The sequence below is a fragment of the Pseudopodoces humilis genome, chromosome 11 (assembly GCF_049639895.1).
Source record: "Pseudopodoces humilis isolate 2021_Gansu_Grassland_sample_001 chromosome 11, ASM4963989v1, whole genome shotgun sequence".
NCBI classification, from domain to species: Eukaryota; Metazoa; Chordata; class Aves; order Passeriformes; family Paridae; genus Pseudopodoces; species Pseudopodoces humilis.
The window spans coordinates 4124353-4145108 of NC_142210.1; the positions used below are offsets into that span (position 1 = coordinate 4124353).

Genomic DNA, 20756 nt, shown 5'->3' on the forward strand with positions numbered 1-20756 from the left:
TTCCCCATTTGTTCACATTAGCTATGCTCCTGCTTGCTGAAATCTGGCTGGAAAGGCTCCTATTCCCTTTTCCGTGTTGGTGGCTAGCTGGGGTGCGCTATCCCGCGGCTCCCGTTGTGTGTTCCCGGATTTCCACATTAACGTGCCGCCCTTTGCTGTCACCCACAGCAAATCCAGTCTGGGACCGGGCTCCTGCCTCTCGCTCTCTGCGCCCCATCCCGGGGGAAACGCCGTGTGGAGGCTGCTCCAGGGAATGCGAAGGGCGTGCCCAGCTACCAACCCCCCCGTGGGGCCTTTTGCGTATTCTCCTGTGTCCTCCCAGCGCAGCGGAGCAGCTGCCCCGCTCCCAGCGCTTCCCACAGGGAATTCCCGGTGCGTTCCCGCACCCCGCTGCACCCGGCGGGAGGACTGAGCGCTACCATAGAGGCGACACCGCGGGATAGAGCGCCGCCCCCACCCCGCCCAGCCGGCGGCCGCTCTGGCCGCGCACCCGGAAGCGGCGGCGGGGCCGCGCCATGGCGGGGACGGCGCTGAAGCGGCTCATGGCCGAGTACAAGCGTGAGTGGAGCTCCCTGGGCCCCTCGCGCTGCCTTCCTGCCGGGATCGCTCCCAAAGGCCGGGAGGACCCGCGGGCCGGGCGGGGCAGGCCAGGCCGCGGGGCAGGCCAGGCCGCGGGCCTCCCGCTGGGCGCCCGGGGCAGCTGCCCGTGTCCCGCCGGCCGCTGTTTCACCTCCTCCCCTCCGCCGGCTGCGGCCGTACAGAGCTCCCGGGGTGGGGGTGAGGGTCAGCGGACGGGTACGGGGCACTGCCGGCTTTCAGGAGGCGGTGGGAAGGGGGACTCCTCTGGGATTCCGTGGCTCCAGGATCTTAGGCAGGGTGAGGCTTCGAACCCTGGGCAAGTGGCCAGTTATTATGATGTTTTTCCCTGTTAAGTTTTCCAGATGGAAGGGAATAAAGGTATGGAAATATCTGTTGTGGAGCTCTGTTAAATCAAAGGTAATTAGAGGTGTTTGTCAGGGCAAATACCTTCTGGTTGTGGCTGCCCTATCCTTGGAAGTGTCCAGGGCCAGGTTGGATGGGGCTTGGACTAGCTGGGCTAGTGGAGGGTGTCCCTGTCCATGGGAGGGGGTGGAATGAGATGAGCTTGAAGGTCTCTCCCAACACAAACAATTCTGTAATTCTGTGAAGTCCTTAATGGAAGCAGAGTGGTTAGTAAAAGGATTTAAACTCGAATTTAGTAATGAAAGACATAGACCTGTTTATTTAAAAATTGCTGTGGGATGTGACTACAGGGGGTGGCAAGGAATGATCCTCAGCACAGGGACCAGAGACCTGCTACAGTGGGCTGGGGCCCTCTGGAAATCCCAGTTCTTCTGGGATGGCTCATTTGCTCCCTGGTGAGTTTGAGAGGTGTCCAAAGTTGCCTTTTGTCGGCAAGAAATATTTGTTTACCTAGCTGCTTTTGGGCTTTAAATGCTCTGGCTTTTATTTACGGCAAGGAAGTAGAATGGAGAAAAGAAATGTTGGTGGGCATGGAGGGAGCTGGGCTGTAAATGGGGAGGTGTTTCTGTCATCATTTAGTGGAAGACTCCAGCCTGTGTGAAAGAGAGTATTTATAGACACACATTTTCTGCCAACAGTGTGCCTGTTCTCGGGCTGTTCTGCAGAGCACAGGTCCCTAAGCTGAATTGTCACACAGGTGTTTGGGCAGCCAGGGCTCCCCACCCAGCTTGGGCTGCTGCCACTGACAGCTGGGGGTGGTGAGCTGTGTGGGTGAAGTTTGTGCTGACAGTGTGTCCTAGAAATCTGCATTTTCCCATTGTAATCCAGAGGCAGTGACCTGAAAAACAACCACTGAAAGTCTTGGCACTGTTTCTGTCTTCTCTTATCTATCCCTTAGGTCTCAAAAAAAAGCATTTATGATCCTTTGTTTTTGAGGAGCACAGAGATCTTACTGCAGTGTCTTGTATGAATGAAATCTTTAGGAGAAATGATATTAAATGATCTCAGAAAGATTTTGACTTAATGCCACAGGCAGACGTGAGGTGAATCTTCTCTGCCTAGCTTCCCAGGGTAACACTAGTCGTGAACAGAGATAACCTTTTGTCTGTGATCTGCCTTTACAAGCACTTTCCCATGTCCAATAAAACACAGTATTGGAAAAAAAGGAATGTAACTCACAGTGGCTGACTGCACAGTGCTTTCTGGAAACCTGAGTTGCAGCAGTGCAGTAAGCCAAACATTTTTGTGTTGTGGATTCCCCTCTGCTGCATGTCCAGGTTTGTTATTTTCCTTTAGCACAAGCCCCAGAATCAAGCCTGACTTTACAACCTTTCTCTAGTGTTTATCTGAAGACTGGCAATTAATTGTAGCTCTTCAGAAGCTCTTAGCCCTGTAGAGATTTTCAGCAAAAGTTATTTTGAAAAATAAAAAAAGCTCCTGGTTGTAGGTAGTTCTGCTGCTTCTTTTTGCAAAAAAAAAGAAAGCAAGTCCTACCTTGGGACAGGGCTGGAGTCTGAGGTTCAACTCAGTGTGAAGTTTCTCCCTCCTGATGATGTGTGTTGCTGGTGTGGATGTGGGTGCTATGAGGCCCTGGGTGAATGTAGGAATGGAAATGGTTTTCATGATTCTCCTGACTCCTCTCCTGACTGCTAACCTGGGATGAAATCTTGTATATGTTATGTACAAAGTTGTGGACACAATATTTTTTCTTTACTTTCCCTCTTCTCCTCCATCTCTTCACTTTAGTTACTTCTAGTCATGACAGTGGTGTTTGGCAGGCAGTGCCATGCTGGTGGGTGTATTTTCCTTACCAAACTTCTAATTCTTTCCATTTCTTCCTTTTTCAGTTTTTCTCTTTCATCTTTTTCTGTGCACATGCGCACACACGTTTAAGTCGCAATTTAAAGATTTATTGTTTCCTTCTGTGAAAAATTCTTGACATTGTGAGGAGTGACCTGTTGGAGCTCAGATATATTACTGCATTTTGGGAGAGGCTGTGAAACAGCACTGGTTTTCTTTCCTTTTGAAGAAGGAAGGGAAAGTGGCTGTAGGCATCCAGATGACATAGAATGGGTTTTATATCCTCATTTAGATCTTTTAATGTTTGACTTTTTGCGTTCTCAGATTAACTGTCTACTCTGCCAGAACTAGTTTGGCTAAAGCGTAAAAAAAAATCAGATGTAAAAAAGGGCATAATTTTTATTTGAGCATGTGTCTGTTGCTAATTCTAGATGTATAATAGTATTAAGGCCTGACCTAAGTCTCTCAGTAGCTTATATCAATTAAGAAATGGAAACCTTCTTTTTTTCTGTGTTTACTGTTTCTTGATGCCAGATTTGAAGATGTCCTATGCTGGCTGAAATTTCAGGTCTAAAATGGATTACTCTGGGAGAATTAAATCTCTGTAGACCTAAGAATTGTAGTGCCCAATTGTATGCACTGGATTTCCTTCTTGGTATAAACAGACAACAGAGCAGGGGATTGTAATGCCAACAGGTTTCTTTGGAAATGCTGTCAGGTTGAAACTGAGATTTATGTTAATTGTGAGATCTGGGAAATCACAGAAATAATAAACCTTCTGATCCTGGCAGTGCTGCAGTGGATATTTCCCATCCTTACTGCTTGGGGAGAGTTGTGTGGAGTCAGAAGAGAACTGACTGTTTTCAAACATCTCAGTCCAGATGTGTCAGATACTGCAGGGAGCACATGCCCGTGATATTTCTTGAGTCCTAGGTTTTTAATCCCCTTGCAGGTTTGCTAAACAGCTGCAGTTTTTAGGAAACATACTGTTGAACTTATCTTTTAAGGATGATCTTCTCAGTCTCTTCAGTGCTTTAACAAGAAGATGTGTTTTCAGCTCTCCTGAGAACCATCTCCAAGGTGTAATTGGCTGATAATGACTCCACAAAGAGCAATGAAATGAAAAGGAAGGCACTGATTCTGTGTGCAGCAAATCTGCCCCGAATTCCTAATAGAAGCACCACACTTGTCTAGTTATCATCTCTGTTTTAAGCTTACAAGGTTTGGCTCTGCTCCCAGGGAACAAATAGTAAGTTGTACCTGGGGAGGTTCAGATTGGCTGTTGGGGAAAATTTCTACACTGAGTGGGGCTGTTTGGCCTAGCTGGTCTGTCAGAGTCCTGCTGTATGTGATCAGAGCATTGGTTTTAGCCTTTCACTGCTTTCTGCTGCTCATCTATAAAGAATTGGAAACCCTGCTCCCCCCACCAACATTCCATTAAAGTGACCCCATTTTGGAGGCTCTGGTGAGCTGATACTGTGTCAGCTCCTGGTGGTTCATGTTGTACCTCTCTGAAAACTGGGCTTGCAGTTTTCTTTTGAACAACTCTGGAGAAATCACAGGGTAGGATGTCACCATCCCCGTGGAAAAAGGGTTTTTCCTTTCTCAATGATCAGGTGCAGCAGGAGCCGCTCAAAATCAAAGCTCCTGTGCCTCTGAATGCCCAGTTTCTACTTTACCTGATCCTTAAGGATGGAAACCTTTCTTTGAGGAGGGAGCTGATGAAGAAAGTGGAAAATTGAACCTCTGTCCTCATGAAGACCATTTGCTCTGCAGGCTTTGGCTGTTTCTTCCCATTACCCCTCTTCTCCTTGGAGTGCTGTATGACACAATTCTGTGTGGCTGCCCACCCCGAGGTCTGCTGCCAGCTTTTCCAGGGAAATAAGGTGAAACATCAGAGGGATTTTCTGAGAGAGAACCACAAGATGGAGTGTCGCTAAAGGACACAGAATGATTCACACAAACACATCTCAGTGGCATGACAGGAAAAAGAAGTGACTTTATTTTCTGACTCCAGTATTTATAGATTCTCAACAATGACCAGGGATTGGATAACTAAGTTGCCACCTTCCCAGTCACATTGGTCATGCAAAACGTCCATCAAAAGGTGTTTCTTGGAAGGAAAGTGTAAACAACTTATGTTTATAGTTACTTTCCTGGGAAAGTAACTAAAACTATGAAAACAAGATCAGAAGGTTTAGTTTTCAGGGTGACAGTGGAGCAAAATGATTCCAGGAGCTCTTGCATTTGACATCTCCCCCTTTCTGTCTGAAAACATCAACAAGTAAAGCTATTGGAGACCCACTGTGAAGCTGGAAAAGCCTGCCATGGAATGCCAGGACGTGTGGAAAACTGTAAGGCTGAGTTTCACCCTGCTGCTGGGCTTTGGAACTTCAGAGAGGGCTGTGCCAAGATTAAGGGCACTCTGAGCAAACAGAAGAGTTCCATGATCTCTCCTGGCAATGGATCTCAGCATCTTCTTCGAATTCTGCAGTAAAGGAGCTGTTTGTAGCACTAGCATATAGTTTTCACCTACAGGCTAAACAGAAATTAGGTCTCATTTATTGGTTTGTGAGTTCACATATTCCCTGGGTCAGTGTTCCTGTTTGTTCTCCTGGTGTGAATGCGTGTGGCAGTTCTTGTGGCTCTGTTCTGTGTGTTACTGGCCCCTGGTGTTCCAGATTGGGAAAAACTCTGCTGGATAAGCAGCTGGGGGTGTCAGCTCCTGCCACCAGCTCCAGCAGCTGCCCCATGGCTCACTGGAAGCCTTGGGGCTGGTGTTGAGCCCCTGGGACTGCTGGCCCACTGGTTGCCTGTTTGTTGCTGAGCTGTGTCTCAGCTGCTGCTACCTCCCTGCAGAACATCAGAAACTAGAAACTGATTGTCAGTCCAATAGATAGGAGAAAATCTGGTTGTTATTTTATCAGCACATGGTGTACTGGCCTTCACCAGCTTGAAGTAAGGGGCTGATGCCAAAGATCGTTTCATGAATTTGGAATTGTATCAGTTTCCTAGAGAAAGTGAGGACTGATGGATCCAAACTTGCCTGTGCAGCCATGGCTGTTTTGCTGATGCTTCTTTTTTTTTTTAACCCACATTTTCCAGTCCATGCAGGAGGAATTGGATTGAATTTAGGGAGCAGAGCCATTTGTCAAATCTCTCATGTGTCAGCTTCTGTTTTTGTGGTGTTATGGGTTTTGCACTGAGGTGCATCAAACCTGAGTAGGTGCAGAGAGGTTACAGGAATACAAACTTCAGGCTGTTACGGTATTTAGCAGATACCACAGAGGTGCAAGAGAACAGTGTTTCCCAAGCTTTGTGAAACGTTTTTGTCTTCCTTCTCAGGTTTAAATTATTGCCTCTGTGAATATGGGGGACTCGATGATCCTAGAGGTCTTCTCCAACCTAAACAATTCCGTGGTCCCAAGGCTAGTTTTAGGAGCCTGAAAAAATCCAAAATGCCAAATAATTTTGTCTAGAACACTGTCCTGCATTAAGCAATGGTGGTGGGGCCCACCATGGCCACTGAAATACCCCCTGAAATGCTTGGGCTTGCAAGTCACCTCAATCTTCCTTGTGTTTCTGTTTTTGCAGAGCTGACCCTGAACCCACCAGAAGGGATTGTGGCAGGTGAGTAGCTGAGCAGGGTTTGTGCACTCTGGAGCTGTAATCTTGCATTCAGGTAGCCCTGAGCATCGTTCTGTTCTATTTCACAGGTCCCATGAATGAAGAGAACTTCTTTGAATGGGAAGCCCTGATCATGTGAGTTATTACTATTTGGTGTGTGAAATCAGCAGTTGCTGTGATGACTTTCTAGGAGAACAAGAATGTAAAAAAGTACGATCAGTTCTGTAGGACATCAGCATTGGCCTGCCTTGGGCTGGAACCTCCTCTGATCCAAATAGGGAGTTACATTTGGACTTTAAACAGAGTGACAGAGGCAGCACTGGTGATGTGTACAACTTATGATAACTTCTTGTACAGGTGTCATAATAATAAGCTTGCAAATTGGTCAGTAATCCTCATTTGGGCTCACTTGGATATATGTTAAATTTACAAACACTGTAGGAAACTAACAGTTGCTTGTAGATCACACATACCTCTTGGAACATTGCCTAACTACAAATGCAGGACAAGTTTTGAGTGGAGCAAAATACACAGGTTATTAGTGACAGGAGGAAAAAATCGATGTCTAAAATTAGTTTACTTTCTATTCAAATTTTTTCTTGAAATACTGGAAGGTTTTTATCAGAAAAAGTATTAAAATTTAAGTAAAAATGCTTTTGGAGTTCTTTACACTTCATGAGTTGGTTGGTGTTGGCAAGAGTTGGGTGCAGTGGTTTTGTGTAGAAAGAGATTCACTCTTCTGTTGGTGAATAGCTCTGACCATGACCTGCTGTGTTTTGGGGGTGATGAAGACTCCTTTACCAAGCTGTGTTCTTTCTCTTCCACTCCCCAGCTGATGGGTGTGGTTGTTGGTAGCAAAATTTGCCATGAAAAGACAAAATCTTTTTGCCCAACATCTTACAGGTTGTCTTCTCTCTTGTACTCCTACTCATGCTATACCTTCTTTGGGAACTTTGAGTACATGGGATAACTGGTGACTTTTACAAAACAAAGTTCTAAAACGCTGGAGGAGAGGGGAAAAAGACTTTTGTCACTCACATCTGGCAATTCATGCAAATACTGCACAATTAAAAGATGAAAAAGCTCCAGACCACTGAGTCCAACTTTAAGCTGGCGGTCTCTTGTTAGGGTAGATCCTAGCTCTGTACTTGAGGATTCCTTTGGTAAAAATTGGTGATTTCCTTCAGCCAGGGCTGGGCTGTCCTGGAGGACTCTGGGGGCAGCAGGCGGTGGCTGTGGCCCTGCCCGCTCCGTGCCCACTTCGATCTGGGCAGGTTTTCCCTGCAACCACTAGTGCTGACTGATGAGATTCTCAGCTGGTGTGGGTAGCAGAGTTTCCCTAGCTCGGTTTGCTTGGAATGTGTTGTCTAGGGATGAAAAAAGCTTTCTGTCTCTTGGGCTCAGGCGTGCAACCGATACAAAAGCATCGTGAGCCGCAGCGAGTTCCCTATTCCACACAAACTGGCTGTGTGGGTGATCCTGCTGCATGGCAAGCCAGAGCCCCCGAGTTATTTTAGACCTTGGTGAGTGGAGGTTTGGATTACCACTGCTTGTTTTTGCTCATTGATGGCAAGAGTTGGCAAATGCCTCTGCTTATGTGCAGTGATTTCTTCTGGGATAACAGGTTGTGCTTCCTGGTAGTTCAGTCTCCTAAAAATAAACACTTAGCATGGAAATAGTTTGTTTTGCTGCCTGACACCAGAGATTTTGGCTGCAGGGTCTTATGCATTCTCTGAGAGGCATAGTCAGCACATCTGCTTCGTAATGGGCCAGGTTTCAGGTCAGACAGCTGTGATTGCTGGGAGTGTGGAAATCCCAGAGGGTTTAATGCTCTTCTTGGAACATGGAAGGAAATTCCTGCTTATTGGTACTTCCTCCTAGCAGAGGTGGTGTGGCTGAGTGGAGGTTTCCTGAGAGACACTCAGAAGTACTTCTGAATTGCCTTGAAAATACCTTTTCTGATGTTTTCTGTCACATCCTTATAGAACAGAGGAGCTGCTTGCAGACTTGAAAGCCCTTTAAAGTGCTGAGTGTTGAGCCTGAGGTCTTTGTCAGCGTAAAATGAGAGGTGGAGGTGCTTTAATTTTGGTTTCTGTATTGTGTGTGTGTCATAATAAAGTTATATTTTAAGATCTGCTCAATTTTGAAGCTGTGATACAATGGAAACATGTTTACCCCAAACACATTTGGTTACTTTCATCTCTTTACAAACCTTGTTAGTAGCAGTGTTTGCAGTACCTTTGGAAAGTAAGTTACATGACTTGTTTGTATTTGTCTGGGGTGATCTCCTCCAGTGTTTTGTAATCTCAAATGTGCTGTGTGGGATTCAGGGAATGAGGTGTGCAGATTAAAGCTGCCTACAAATTTTTAGACAGATGAAGTGCAAATACTAAGAAACGTAATTGTGAAAAGAACAGAATACTCTTTTTCCTTCACCCAGTTTATATAAAGCTAGAGCACATTTAATGGCACATAACTTTAAAAAAATAGAGACCTAAGAGAGAAAAGCCATCTCTCATTTATCAGTTCAAAGGTAGGCTGGGTAATGTTACACAGATTGATGTAAGAGCTTGGCTTGGAGATAAAATAATGGATTTTTAAATAATGGAAATAATAATTTTTATCTCCAGTGTTCTTGTCTGCAGCAGCAATGCTGGAAGGATGTGAAGCATATAAATGTTAAGACCATAATAAAATAAAGGAGAGAACATATCTTACACTCCCAAAATGAGTGTGATGGGCACAGAACTGAAAACACCCATGTGAATAAACCTTTCTGAAGACTGGGGGTGCATTGTTGAAAGTCAGATCTTTGCAACATCGTTTCAGGAGAGTTTGCCTTATGTTGCTCAGTTCCCTAGCGCTGTGTGAGGTCCTTCAGGCTGTGTTGTGTTCATGGATTTAACATTTCAAGGCCAAGTTTTGCCCTCTTTGGTTGGCATGTACAAGTGTGTGTTGCTGTTCAGGTTTATCCCCAAAAGACACAAAAGCACACGACGGTTAAGAACTTTATTAGCCTAAAGATTGCTTGAAAACTAAACAGTATAAATTGATATATCAGTATAAGTTGACTTATCACAAAGCTGTGTAGAAAGGTAATTAGATCTATAATTAGGCTTATGACTTCTGTTTCCATTCCCCTTTTGGGCATCTGATGATTGTGGGGTTTGGTGTTTTTCCAGCATCCTTTTACAAATAAGCCATTTGCAAATTTATATGAAGTTGTGATTATAGAATTAGAATCACGGAATCGTTAAGGGTGGAAAAGACCTCTGAGACCATCGAATCCAACCATTCCCCAAGCACAGACAAATCCACCACTAAACCATGTCCCCAAGTGCCACATTCACATGTTTTTTGAATGCTTTCAGAGATGGTGACTCAACCACTGCCCTGGCCAGCCTGTGCCAAGGTTGAACAACCCATTCAGGGAAGAAATTTTTCCCAATATCCAGCCTAAATCTCCCTTGTTGCAACTTGAGGTTGTTTCCTCTTGACCTGTCTCTTATCCTCTGGGAGCAGAGCCTGAGCCCCACCTGGCTGAACTCTCCTGTCAGGGAGTTGTAGACGGATCCCTGAGGAGCCTTTTCTCCAAATTAATCAATTCCCATTAGCTGTCCTCCTCAAGGTCCTTCTCTCTCCTGTTTAGAAGATACCTACCTCTCTTCTCTGCCCCTTGCATGAGTAACAGCCAGCTCCTGGAGGTCAGAGCTTCTCATTTTCATGCTTTGTCTTCTGTCAGCTTTGGAAACACTGCAGAACAGGGGGGTGATTGCAGCAGTTGCCATGCTCTCACCTCCCTGGTCCTGCCAATGTCCTTTGTGAGCTAAAATGATGCTGTCAAGTCCAAATGCTGAGTGTTTTGTAGTTGCAAATGCTGTCTTGGATTAACTTTCATAATTTCTTTGAAGTTGATCCTGGCAGCGCTGAGTGGCTAAAACAAAAGCATTTTGCTCACATAATGCAGGGCTTAAAATGGAGTGTGTTGGGTTGAGTGTATTTGACAGAAGAGCCCTTAAGGCTGTGGGTTTGCTCTCAAAACAGAACATAGACACCCACCAGCTTTTCAATTCCTGTATGTACATACTCTCAGAAGTTCAACAATAAGCCTTTAAAATGCAGATGGAATTAAAATGGTCAGGAAAAAATGCATTCAGTTTACTCTCAGATGTGAATTGAATCCCAACTAAATTTAGGGAGAAGGCCAGAAAGGGAGCAAAGTGGTTGAGACAGTTTAGCTTTCATTCTTGCAGGATGTTGATGCATTTCTTACCTTACCTGCCAGTGTCAATATTCATGTTTAAATCACATAGTTCTTGTATTTAGCAGCCAAGTCTTTTGAATCCCAAAGTTTGTGACAGTCTTCTAGGGCTTTAGGATTTGCTGCTTTCCAACTTTAATGTTCTTTCTGGCTTGGAGAATGTGTATTGGGAGGAGGAGGTATGAATATATTCCTAACCCTTGTTTCCCAGACAGTGAAACCTTTGTTTGAACGGCTTTTTACTAAATACATGAGGTTTCCTTGGCGACAATTTTCAGTGCTGAAGCTTTTTTTGTCATCTTTCCAATCAAGGGAAATCATGGTTGTGTTACAACTTCCAGATGGTTCATCAAGTTTGAATAAATTATGTCTAACAAACTTGTTTTTTGCTCACTTTCCACAAGTGTTTTATGTAGGCAGGGTAAAATAGTTGTCTTTATGTTCTCAACTTGATTGCACTTTGAACTAGATTCTGAACACAATAAGGAAATGTTTCTACAAGAGCCCTGATGAAGCCATTTGTTCTCCACCTGCACTGGAGGCAGGGCAGACTCAATACCTGAAGTCTGTAAAGACACATTGTTGTCCTGCATCTCTTCTGATAATTAAGGCCTCTGAGCTGTGTTTTTATTTTTACAAACCTTTGCTGTGCTTTCTGCATCAGACAGTGATAAGTGTTTGTGTGGTTGTGCTAGATACTGCTAGTTGGGATCTCTGTGGCATTTATAAATTAATTTTGAGCTCCAGCATTTGACATCTCTGTCTTGTAGAGCATAACAGTATCTTCAAAGGCACAGGAGTCCCACACCTGCCTCTGCTTTCGCTTGACGTGCAGACACTCAAATCCTGGAACATGCCTTGGAGCCAGATACTCCAATTATATCCAGACACACCCTGCTAATTAAACAGTGTTGTGACCTTCCTAGTAATTTAGCGTGCAAGCTTTGATTTCCCCCTTGCCTCCCAAGCCTCATATTTGGATTTAAGTTCATGAGGTGTGGGGTAAGAGCACTTTAACTCTTTGTTTCCTGGAGAAGATGATATAACCCATGCCTCACACACCTCTATTAGACAAGAATTTGGGGGAAAGAGCTGTTTAAAACTTTGGTGAATAACATTTTATCTGTTTCTAGGGGTCCTGAAGACACCTGTTTTGAGTATGGGGTTTTCCCTGCTATCCTGAGTTTCCCGCTCGATTACCCGTTGAGTCCTCCGAAGATGAGGTTCACGTGTGAGATGTTCCATCCCAACAGTGAGTCTGATGCAGCAGCATGCAGGGGGAGGGGGTTTCTTGTGCAACTTAAAAAGAAACTTTTGCAGCAGGAGAGCTGGCATCCTTCCCAAGGGTGTTTCTCTCCCTTTCCAATCTTGAGCAAGCAGCACAAGCATTCAGCTGCCCAGTGATTTTGCTCTGTCTTAGGGTCCTTTTCTCTTCATCCCATTATTCCTCATAGAACTTCTTCTTATAAACAGTCCAACAAGGATTCCAGCAAATTACATGCTTTTAAATCTTCTGTACAGGATGTGAGACTTAGTGAAATAATACAGGCTCTTTCCAGAATCATAGAGTATGCTGAGTTTGGAGGGACCCATCAGGATCATGGTGTTCAACCCCTGGCCCTATGCAGGACACCTCAAGAATCCCACCATGTGCCTGAGAGCATTGTCACAACACACCATAAATTCAGTCTTGTTCTATGGCTCTTATATAGGTATTTTGGTGTTATTTTAATGACTGAAAAGTTGTTCATGGGTGCAGCTTTATTAGGCAGCATGGCTTTTGCCCTGTGAAATCACAGGTTTAACATTTCTGATGGGATCTCTGAAATACAGAGTGCCCTGTCCAAGCAGACAACACATTTACAGGTGTTTAATGTTAAGACTTTGCTGGTCTTTGCTCTGTGATACTGATTGAGTTAGAGATATTCTCCAGCCTTAGTGAATCTGTGATGGTGACAATATCATCTGAAGACTCTTCAGGGGGAGTAATTGCAGTGACAAGATGTACAGCTAACAAGTTTGAGCCCTGGACATAAAAAACACCTTAAAGCCTCTGTTTGCAGCTTGAACTGCTACTGTCTGGAATCAGCCTTGGAATTCTGTGTAAAATCATTGCTTTCGACATCTGATGAATCAACATGGATTCTGCAGAGGTTGTTTATTACTACCCAGGTTTGGTGGGCTGGATCTGTGTTCAGGCTCTCAGGTCTCTGACTCTCAAGAGCAGGAAAAGGCACTTGCTGTGCTCCTGCCTAGTGCTTCCTTCAGCTGACATTCTTGCACTTGGAAAGCACAGGTTATAATCTCAGCTGGGAAGAGATTTATTTCACTCTATATACAAGGAATTCTGCCATTTCTTGAAGTTTCTCGGTTATTCCCTTCTGGAAGCACCACTTGTGCAGGTTCTTGCCCATTTAATCCACATCTTTCTGTTCTCCTGTGGAAGAGACACCTGCACAGAACTGTGGATGTGCCCAAGGCAGTGTAGCATCACCTCTGGAGCTCTGATGTCCACAACTTTGGCACTTGGAAGCAGCGTAGCCATGTCAGCACCTTGCTCCAGCTGGACTAATTTACCCAAACTTCTTGCCAGGACTGGTGTCTGTGAGCAAATCCTTGTCCCTGCAGTTCCAGCTGTGGCCTTGGCTTGAGGTTCACTGCTTGCAGCTGTGTTGCATGCAGCACTGCCAGGAGGAGTGGGGTGTGGAGAAGCACAAGTTGCCTGATTCCTCTGTTAAAGAGTGGCTTTACACATGGGTGTTTCTTCCATGGGATAATTTGAACACACTGGATGGTCAGCTCTGCTCTTTAAAGCCCTGTGACTTGCAGTCTTCTTAAGTTGAAGCTGAGATCACCTGAAGTAGATATTGAATCTTTCTTCTCAGCTGGGGTTCTGCTTCTACCCAGAAAGGCTGCAGAAAGGGGTGGCTGGGCTGTGCTTTTTCTGTTTATTCCTCCCCCTGTGAAAAAGGAAAATGTTTAAAAAGTCTGGTGTGTCCCCTCATCTTTGCAGCTTATGATATGTGGAGGGGAGTTGAGATACCACAGGACTGTGTTCTCTTACATTAAAATGACCTCCTTGGATACTTTGGCAAAAGTAACTGGGTAGTGATCAATGGCATTGCTTGCACTGGCACTGAGCATCAATGTGGGGAGATGACAGGATCACAGGTGGTTTGGGAAGGATTGTTGGAAGGGACATTAAAACCCATCTTGTTCCACCCCCTGCCATGGACAAGGACACATCCCACTAGCCCAGGTTGCTCCAAGCCCTGTCCAGCCTGGTCTTGGACACTTCCAGGGATGGGGCAGCCACAGCTTCTCCAGGCAGTCTGTGCCAGGTTCCCACCACTCTCTCAGGGAACAATTCCTTCCACACCCTCTGGCAGTGTCCAGCTATTGCCCTTTGTCCCAAGTCCTTCTCCAGCTCTCTTGGAGCCCCTTTAGGCACTGAAAGGGGTTCTGAAGTCTCCCTGGAGCTTTCTCTTCTCCAGGCTGAGCGCTCCCAGCTCTCCCAGCCTGTTTCCAGAGCATCTCTCTAGCCTCCTTTGAACTTGTTCCAGCAGCTCCACGTCCTTAGGTTGGGGGCCCCACAGCTGGACAGGGGCAGGTCTCACCTGAACAGAGGGATTGAAGATCCATACGTCTTCCTGGAATCAGCCTTTGATGTCTTGACTGTGCTGCTGTGTTCCAGCTGTTTTAAATGAGGCACTGCACAGAAACAGGAGACTCCCTCACCAGTGAAATCTCTTCTACCAGTGGGTTCCTGACTTGCAAGAAGTGCTGATTCAGCATCTGCTATTCTCACCTCTGCCAGCTATGATTAGACCAGCTCCAGTCCCCAGCCTGGGGCTGCAGGAAGGACTGTAAATAAAAGTCCTCCACAGTGCTTACGTGCTTGGGCAGACATAGCTGGGTGAATGGAAGGAGCTGGAAGGAGCACAGCTGTTTCCAGCAGTCATTCCCACCTTGTTTTGTCTTGCTTTCCTGGCAATGGCACCAGTTTGGTCACCTGAGGAATAGCAGCCCTGAAATTATTTCACTAAAGTTTTCATTCCTCAGCAGCCTGCCACACAGGAGAATTAGGCCATGTTGGTAGAGCAGTGTTTTCTTTTGTGGTGCCTCTTCAACCTTTGGTTTCATTACCAAGTCAGTAGAGTCCAGTTTCTGTGAAGACAACTTGTACTGCTGCAGACACTGTGCTAAAGGTGGGAGGGGAAGCACCTGGATCCTTAATTCATAGGTTTCCTTGTTTCCAGGTGCTTTAATGCAGCTGAGCTTTAAGAAAAAAAAAAAGGAAAAAAAAAGAGAATTCTTCTGATTGCACCTCAGTAATGTTCAAAAAAAGATCAGTTCTACTGCTCATAATATATTTAACATAACACTTCATTTTTTTCTCATGTTTATGATATATATAAAACATAACACTTTTCTCTCCTTTGTGTAATCCTTTTCATGGTCACAGTCCAGTGGAGGACTCCAATGTGCATTCAGTGCACTCATTTCCATTTAAGTAGGACTGGTTACCTGCTTGGAGCTGTGTCTGTGCCTAAGTTCTTGCTTTATTCTACCAGGCTGCATTGTTCATTTTTAGCCTGTCACTGATTATTAAATGACACAAGTGCTCCCAGCAGGTTTCTGCTGGGGAAGGAGTTTGTTAGATTTGCTTAAAGAAGATTTGTCCTAGGTTTTTGTCTTTCAGATTTTGTGTCCTCTTGCCTAAAGAGGAAATTTAAACCTGGATTTAGTTTTAATCATAGAAAAGCCAAGTCTCAAGGCTGATCTGGAGATGCTGAGCATTTCCACTAAGTAACAACCAATCCTCTGTATTTTTTGTGCAGTTTATCCAGATGGGAGAGTCTGCATCTCTATCCTTCATGCTCCTGGGGATGATCCCATGGGATACGAGAGCAGCGCGGAGCGGTGGAGCCCTGTGCAGAGTGTGGAGAAGATACTCTTGTCAGTCGTTAGCATGCTGGCAGGTGAGCACTGACTCCTGTCAGCCTTTCCTGAGTGAGCTGGAGCTGCCTCTTGCTCTTTGTTCACTAAGCAAAGCACATGGAAAGCTGCTCAGCAGCAACCACAGCTCTTAAAGCCCTGGTATTTATTAGTAAACCAGTGCTCTGAGAAGGGTTGGTAAAAATGCAGCTGAATTAGTAACAGGTGTTCGTGTTTGGGGGTTACTGCAAGGCTTTCTGTCCAGGTTGGTAGCAACTGAGACAGTAGTGATGGGTCAGGTGGTCCCAGAGGCTCAGCTGGTTCCTTTGCTGCTGGACAAAGCCCTCTCTGTATTTGCTATGCTGTCCGTTCAGCTTTTAAAGCTGTGGATTACAGCCTGTGTTGGATTTGGCTTTGGCAGCTGAGGGATTATCAAAACTAACCAGTACAGTAAACTGGAGTCCATGGCCTCTGGTTTAGAAGCCAGCACACTATGTTTCTCTTTGTTATTCCTAGCCTGAGAATGTGTCCCACTCTGCCATCTCTGGTTCAAAGGAAGGCTTCTTGAGAAGAGACCTGGGGCAAAAAACTTTTTGTGAAGACTTTCAAAGGGTTTTCCCTAAATCTGACAAGAACTGTGGATCAGCTCTGTCATGTACAGCTCTCTGAAAGATGAATCATTTTCCACACAGTGGACAGAGCCACTGAACTGCCTGAAGAGGGCAGAGTCATGTCCCTTAGAACTGGTTTTGAAGGATAAATGGGTTTAGAAGCTGCAAAGTTGACCAAAGAGCAAGCAACGGATTCCTACATGGGACTGTTTTAGCTTTGGAATAATAACCTGCAGTTGGGAAGCTGTGCAGACAAATAGTACCCATGGGATTCCTGTGGCTTCCAAGAGCTTGGTTTGTGGTGCAGCCTCACTTGGATTGGGAAGTGTGGGAGTCACGTGGACTTGTTCTCTGCCTGTGCATCCTGTTTTCCCATGGCTTTTGGAGGAATTAGGCTAAAACACCAGTGGTCAGCTTCTTTCAGGGTACTGGAAAACTCTCAGCCCTGGCTCTGCAGGTAGTGTAAGGCCAGGTTCACCAGGCTGGGTGACCTGCACACCTGCTGGTTTTTAAGGTGGACCATCAGGGTCATGTGGAGAAGGATTGGAGCCTGAGATACTGCCATAAACTGGGCCAGGGTGGGTGTGGACCGGTGTGTCAGTGGAAGTGAGCAGAGTATGTTAGTGCCTTCTGGAATCCCAGGACAGTGTCCTGCTGTATGCTGCCCACAGACCTGATAAATCCTGGGTCTCAACTCCATACAAAATGGGGAGCCCCTGGGACTTCAGGACTCCATGTGGCTTCGTAAAGCGTTCTGAAATCATCAGATGAAAGATGTTGCAGAAATGAAAGCATGTTCTATGGGTTTCCTTGGATTGTTTTGTTGGGTTTTAGTACAACAAGCCATCCCAACAAGTGACAGCCTGTTTGGGTGGCCTGCTTGGAGGGGCTTTGTGTCTGGGAGGCTGGAGAACAAGAAAAAAAAGGTTCTGCAGGGAAAAACATGTGGTTTTAAAAGCCCTTGACAGTACTGGGGGTGCCACATTGTGTTGGCCACGTGCATGGTGGGGCTCCACTGCTGAAAGCACAAACAAAATAAAGTCCTGCTCCTGTGCCATTTGTTCCTTGCCTAAACTCGAGTTTGTTGTGATATCCTTTCTCTTGTGGTCAGTTAAATCAGAGTCTTTTGGGAATCCAGGAGCTGTCATTGGATTTGCTTTAGTGCTGTTTCTGCAGTCTCCAGGAGAAGAAGTGTTTCAAAGCCTTGGGGAAGTGACATTCTTGAAGAAGCAAGAAGCTCCATTGCCCACATACGTTTGTGTTTCTTGTTTCAGAGCCAAATGATGAAAGTGGAGCCAATGTAGATGCCTCCAAGATGTGGCGGGAAGACAGAGAACAATTCAACAAAATTGCCAAGCAGATTGTGCAGAAGTCACTCGGACTTTAAGCTCACAGAGAGACTGAAGTGTTTTGTATTTCTCTCCACCTGGAAATGAGCAGTGCTCAGTGCTGGTACCAAAAAGGAAAACTTTGTAAAACTATTGGCCTAGTTCTTATGATTTGTTATTTATTTACCATCTCTTCTCTTCCACTGCTCCAGAGAAGCCTCTAGTTCACTCACTAAATTGTGTGGAAAAGGGATTTAATGGTACAGAAAAATACAGAGACAATGCTGTTTCAAAGTCTGCTTGTTGCTACCTTACTTTGTGGTATGGAAAGCCTGGAGACTTGGCAATCTGCAGCCCTCCCTCACCCATCTGCTGCTGGAGAGCAGTGCTGGTTTGGATCATCTGCTGGCAGAATTAGCTGTGTTTTTATAGGTAGCATTGCATCTGGAGAAGCAGTAGACAGGAATTACTCTATCCACTCTGTACTTGTTAGGTTAAGGGCAGCATTGCAGTCAGATCTGATTTGAAGATTGTAGTTAGCAGGAGGGGCTGTAAAGCAGGGCTGTAGTCAGGGATTGTTAGCAAGGAAAGGAACTTTAGGGAGTGAGCTGTGAGGACTGGCTGGGGATCTGGAATAGCCTGGTGTTCCCATGTAATGCTGTGAGTTTGTGCTGAGCCTTTGAGTCAGTGTTGGCTTGGCAGAAATCCCAAGAGCTGCTTTATTAGTCCTTGAAGGCACTCTGTAAGCTTTACACTCAGAGGCACAAGGTAAAAAGACTGGATTGTCCAACTTCCTGGCTGAGGTAGGCCATTGGCATTTGGAAAATCCAGTGAGGATGTGTTTGCTCTGCTGGGCATGTTCATAGCTCTGCAGAAATATCAGCTTGCTCTGGTGACACCTGGGTGTTGAGAGGATCTGGCACTGCTTGCCATTACAACCCTGTTACCCATTTTCAGGTGAACGAGCCAAGATGAGCGTGACAGACTTATAAAAATGACCTGTGACCCTCTACACTGAGTGCTCTTGTGTATTAAATAGGAGCCAGAAAGGATGAGTTGTTTGCTGAGGACGGTAGGACATGTTTTGGACTGCAGTGTAGTAGCCAGTGTGAAGGGTGCAGGAAATACCAGCTGGTCACTTCCTAAAACTGCTGAGGGGCCTCTGCGGACCTTTCTGCTTTGCAAGCCAAAATGTGTAGGTCCAAATTTCTCCAATTTACTACAAGCAATAACATGCCCATTGATGGCACATGGAATCCAATTTTGTTGGCAGCTTTAAACGGGCTAAATTTGACAAGGGCTGTTTTTCTTTTTTTTTTTTTAATGTGAAAAATGAGTGGAAGGAGTCACACCGTGAAGAAATCTTTACAGAGGTGATGTGTGCATGTGCGTGGTACAAGTGTTCAGCATTTCTGTCTTGCTGTCTGTGCTGCAGGTCGCACTTTGCCATGGTTCTGCACCTCTGAAGAGTTGTATTGCTACAACCTGCTCATTTTACCTCCTTGTAGAAGTAATTGTGGCTTTGATGTCAGGGTGGAAGTGGGACTGGACATAGCTTGGGAGCAGAGATGATGAAACAGTGTCGTACCTAACTAGTATTTCAAGGCATACAGGAAAATGTAGCACTTTATGCAAACTGGGAGTGTTTTGTTGGAGTAGAGGGAGGAATCCTCCTGGGAGCACTGCAGCCACCTTCGGGAACAACGCCGGAGAGCCGTGAGAGCCACTGCAGAAACAGACACGGCAAAAGTGGGGTTTGCTTAAGTGCTGAGTGTTTTATTCATGTGTGCTTGCTCATTATCTTGATTTTATGGTGGGATTTAGTCTGTATACTGAAAATAAAGTGATTATATTTTCTCCTTTTTATAGTTGTACACAAATGTATTGCAGTGGGTGTTGTATATGAGTAACTGCATGGCCAAGAGACTTGCTCCAAAGGAGTGGAAGAGTTCATTCTAACCCAGTTAAAACGTGCCATACTTTAGGAGTGAAAGAGCTGACATAATTGCATGGACTTTCTGGGCAAATGTCTTGTCTCTAATGCTGGCACTGGCTGGGTAATTCAAAGAAAATTATAAAAATCTGATGGTGGCCAGGTGTGGTGTAGTTTGCTCCTTACGAACATCGTTACATCCGCATTTCTGGCCTAGGAAGTTGTTGTGAGCGTACAACAGCTGAATTAATTCAGAATGTGCTGGTACCAGCACTTGGATTTGAGGAGGACACATCGATCATAGAATCACTGAATGGTTTGGATGGGAACAGACTTTAAAGACCATCTAGTTCCAACCTCCTGCCATGGACAGGGACAACTTCCACTCAAGAAGGTTTCTCGGATGCCCAGTTCCTACTCAGAGTTTCCATAGTCCCCAAATCTCTTTCCTAAAAGTAAAACTTTTTTTTTTAAGTGACTGACATGCATTAGGCTTGCTGATGGGTATTTGAAGCCACCCAGTGCCCATATCTACCTCTCAGTCTTAAAGGTGACAAAATGTAGGCAGAAGTTCACCTCAAAGGACTAAAACTTGGTCTCGAGGTGGGAACTGTCCTAGCTGGTGGCTGTTTACTCAGCTGAAGCCAGTGGGTGAGCTTTTGTGTTCATCAAAAGAAATTAGTTGTTCATTGTGTTCATTTAGGAAGAAATTGTTCCCTGTGAGGGAGGTGAGGCCCTGGCACAGGGTGCCCAGAGAAGCTGTGGCTGCCCCTGGATCCCTGGAAGTGTCCAAGGCCAGGTTGGACAGGGCTTGGAGCAGCCTGGGATAGTGGAAGGTGTCCCTGCCCATGGCTGAAGGTCCCTTCTAACCCAAACCATTCTGGGATTCTACTAAAGGTTTAAGTGTGGCAGTGTGGCTGGCATGTTAGATTCCCTGTTTCTATTTGCCAAAAAGAACTAAAACTTCTTAATTTTGCAACAAACTGAATCCTTGCATAGAGCATGAGGATTCACCTCACACAGCAGAGGTGTGTGGGCTTCTGCTGTGATGGGCTGAGAGGCCCTCATGGCACAGACACCTTCCTGCAGGTGAGGAACACCTGAAGGTTAAAGCTTGTAAAGCTGGTGTGTAGCTCCTGGGATAGACTTCCCTAAAAGACTATTGTGTCCCTGAATGAACACTCATGTTGGCAGGATATGCAGTACTGGCAAGTAGCAATGTTTTTTCTGAGCAGTTGTCTTTTTTCAGGCTGAAA

At 45.4% G+C, this 20756-nt stretch overlaps 1 protein-coding gene across 3 annotated transcripts; it reads left to right on the forward strand.

Moving 5' to 3' along the window:
* The first annotated feature begins 450 nt into the window (after positions 1–450).
* UBE2G2 (ubiquitin conjugating enzyme E2 G2) lies at positions 451–19431 on the forward strand. Of its 3 annotated transcripts, none has more exons than XM_005529500.3 (6): positions 451–558; positions 6397–6432; positions 6519–6564; positions 11824–11942; positions 15532–15672; positions 17514–19431. In XM_005529500.3, exons 1-6 carry the CDS (start codon positions 516–518, stop codon positions 17624–17626), a joined length of 498 nt encoding a protein of 165 aa, XP_005529557.1. In that variant the 5' UTR covers positions 451–515; the 3' UTR covers positions 17627–19431. The 3 variants fall into 3 exon arrangements, with proteins under 3 accessions (XP_005529557.1, XP_087917367.1, XP_005529556.1); XM_088061241.1 differs by lacking the exon at positions 451–558 and adding an exon at positions 5140–5156; XM_005529499.3 differs by lacking the exon at positions 451–558 and having other exon boundaries at positions 6321–6432.
* The last annotated feature ends 1325 nt before the right edge of the window (positions 19432–20756 follow it).

What these genes read in the sequence shown, in the direction of transcription:
- UBE2G2 (XM_005529499.3), top strand. Translation starts at nt 6,321, where the DNA reads ATGGCCACTGAAATACCCCCTGAAATGCTTGGGCTTGCAAGTCACCTC. An exon ending in TGAGATGTTCCATCCCAACA is followed by an intron (nt 11,943 to 15,531) that starts GTGAGTCTGATG and finishes TTTTTTGTGCAG; the next exon opens with TTTATCCAGATGGGAGAGTC. An exon ending in AGTCGTTAGCATGCTGGCAG is followed by an intron (nt 15,673 to 17,513) that starts GTGAGCACTGAC and finishes TTCTTGTTTCAG; the next exon opens with AGCCAAATGATGAAAGTGGA.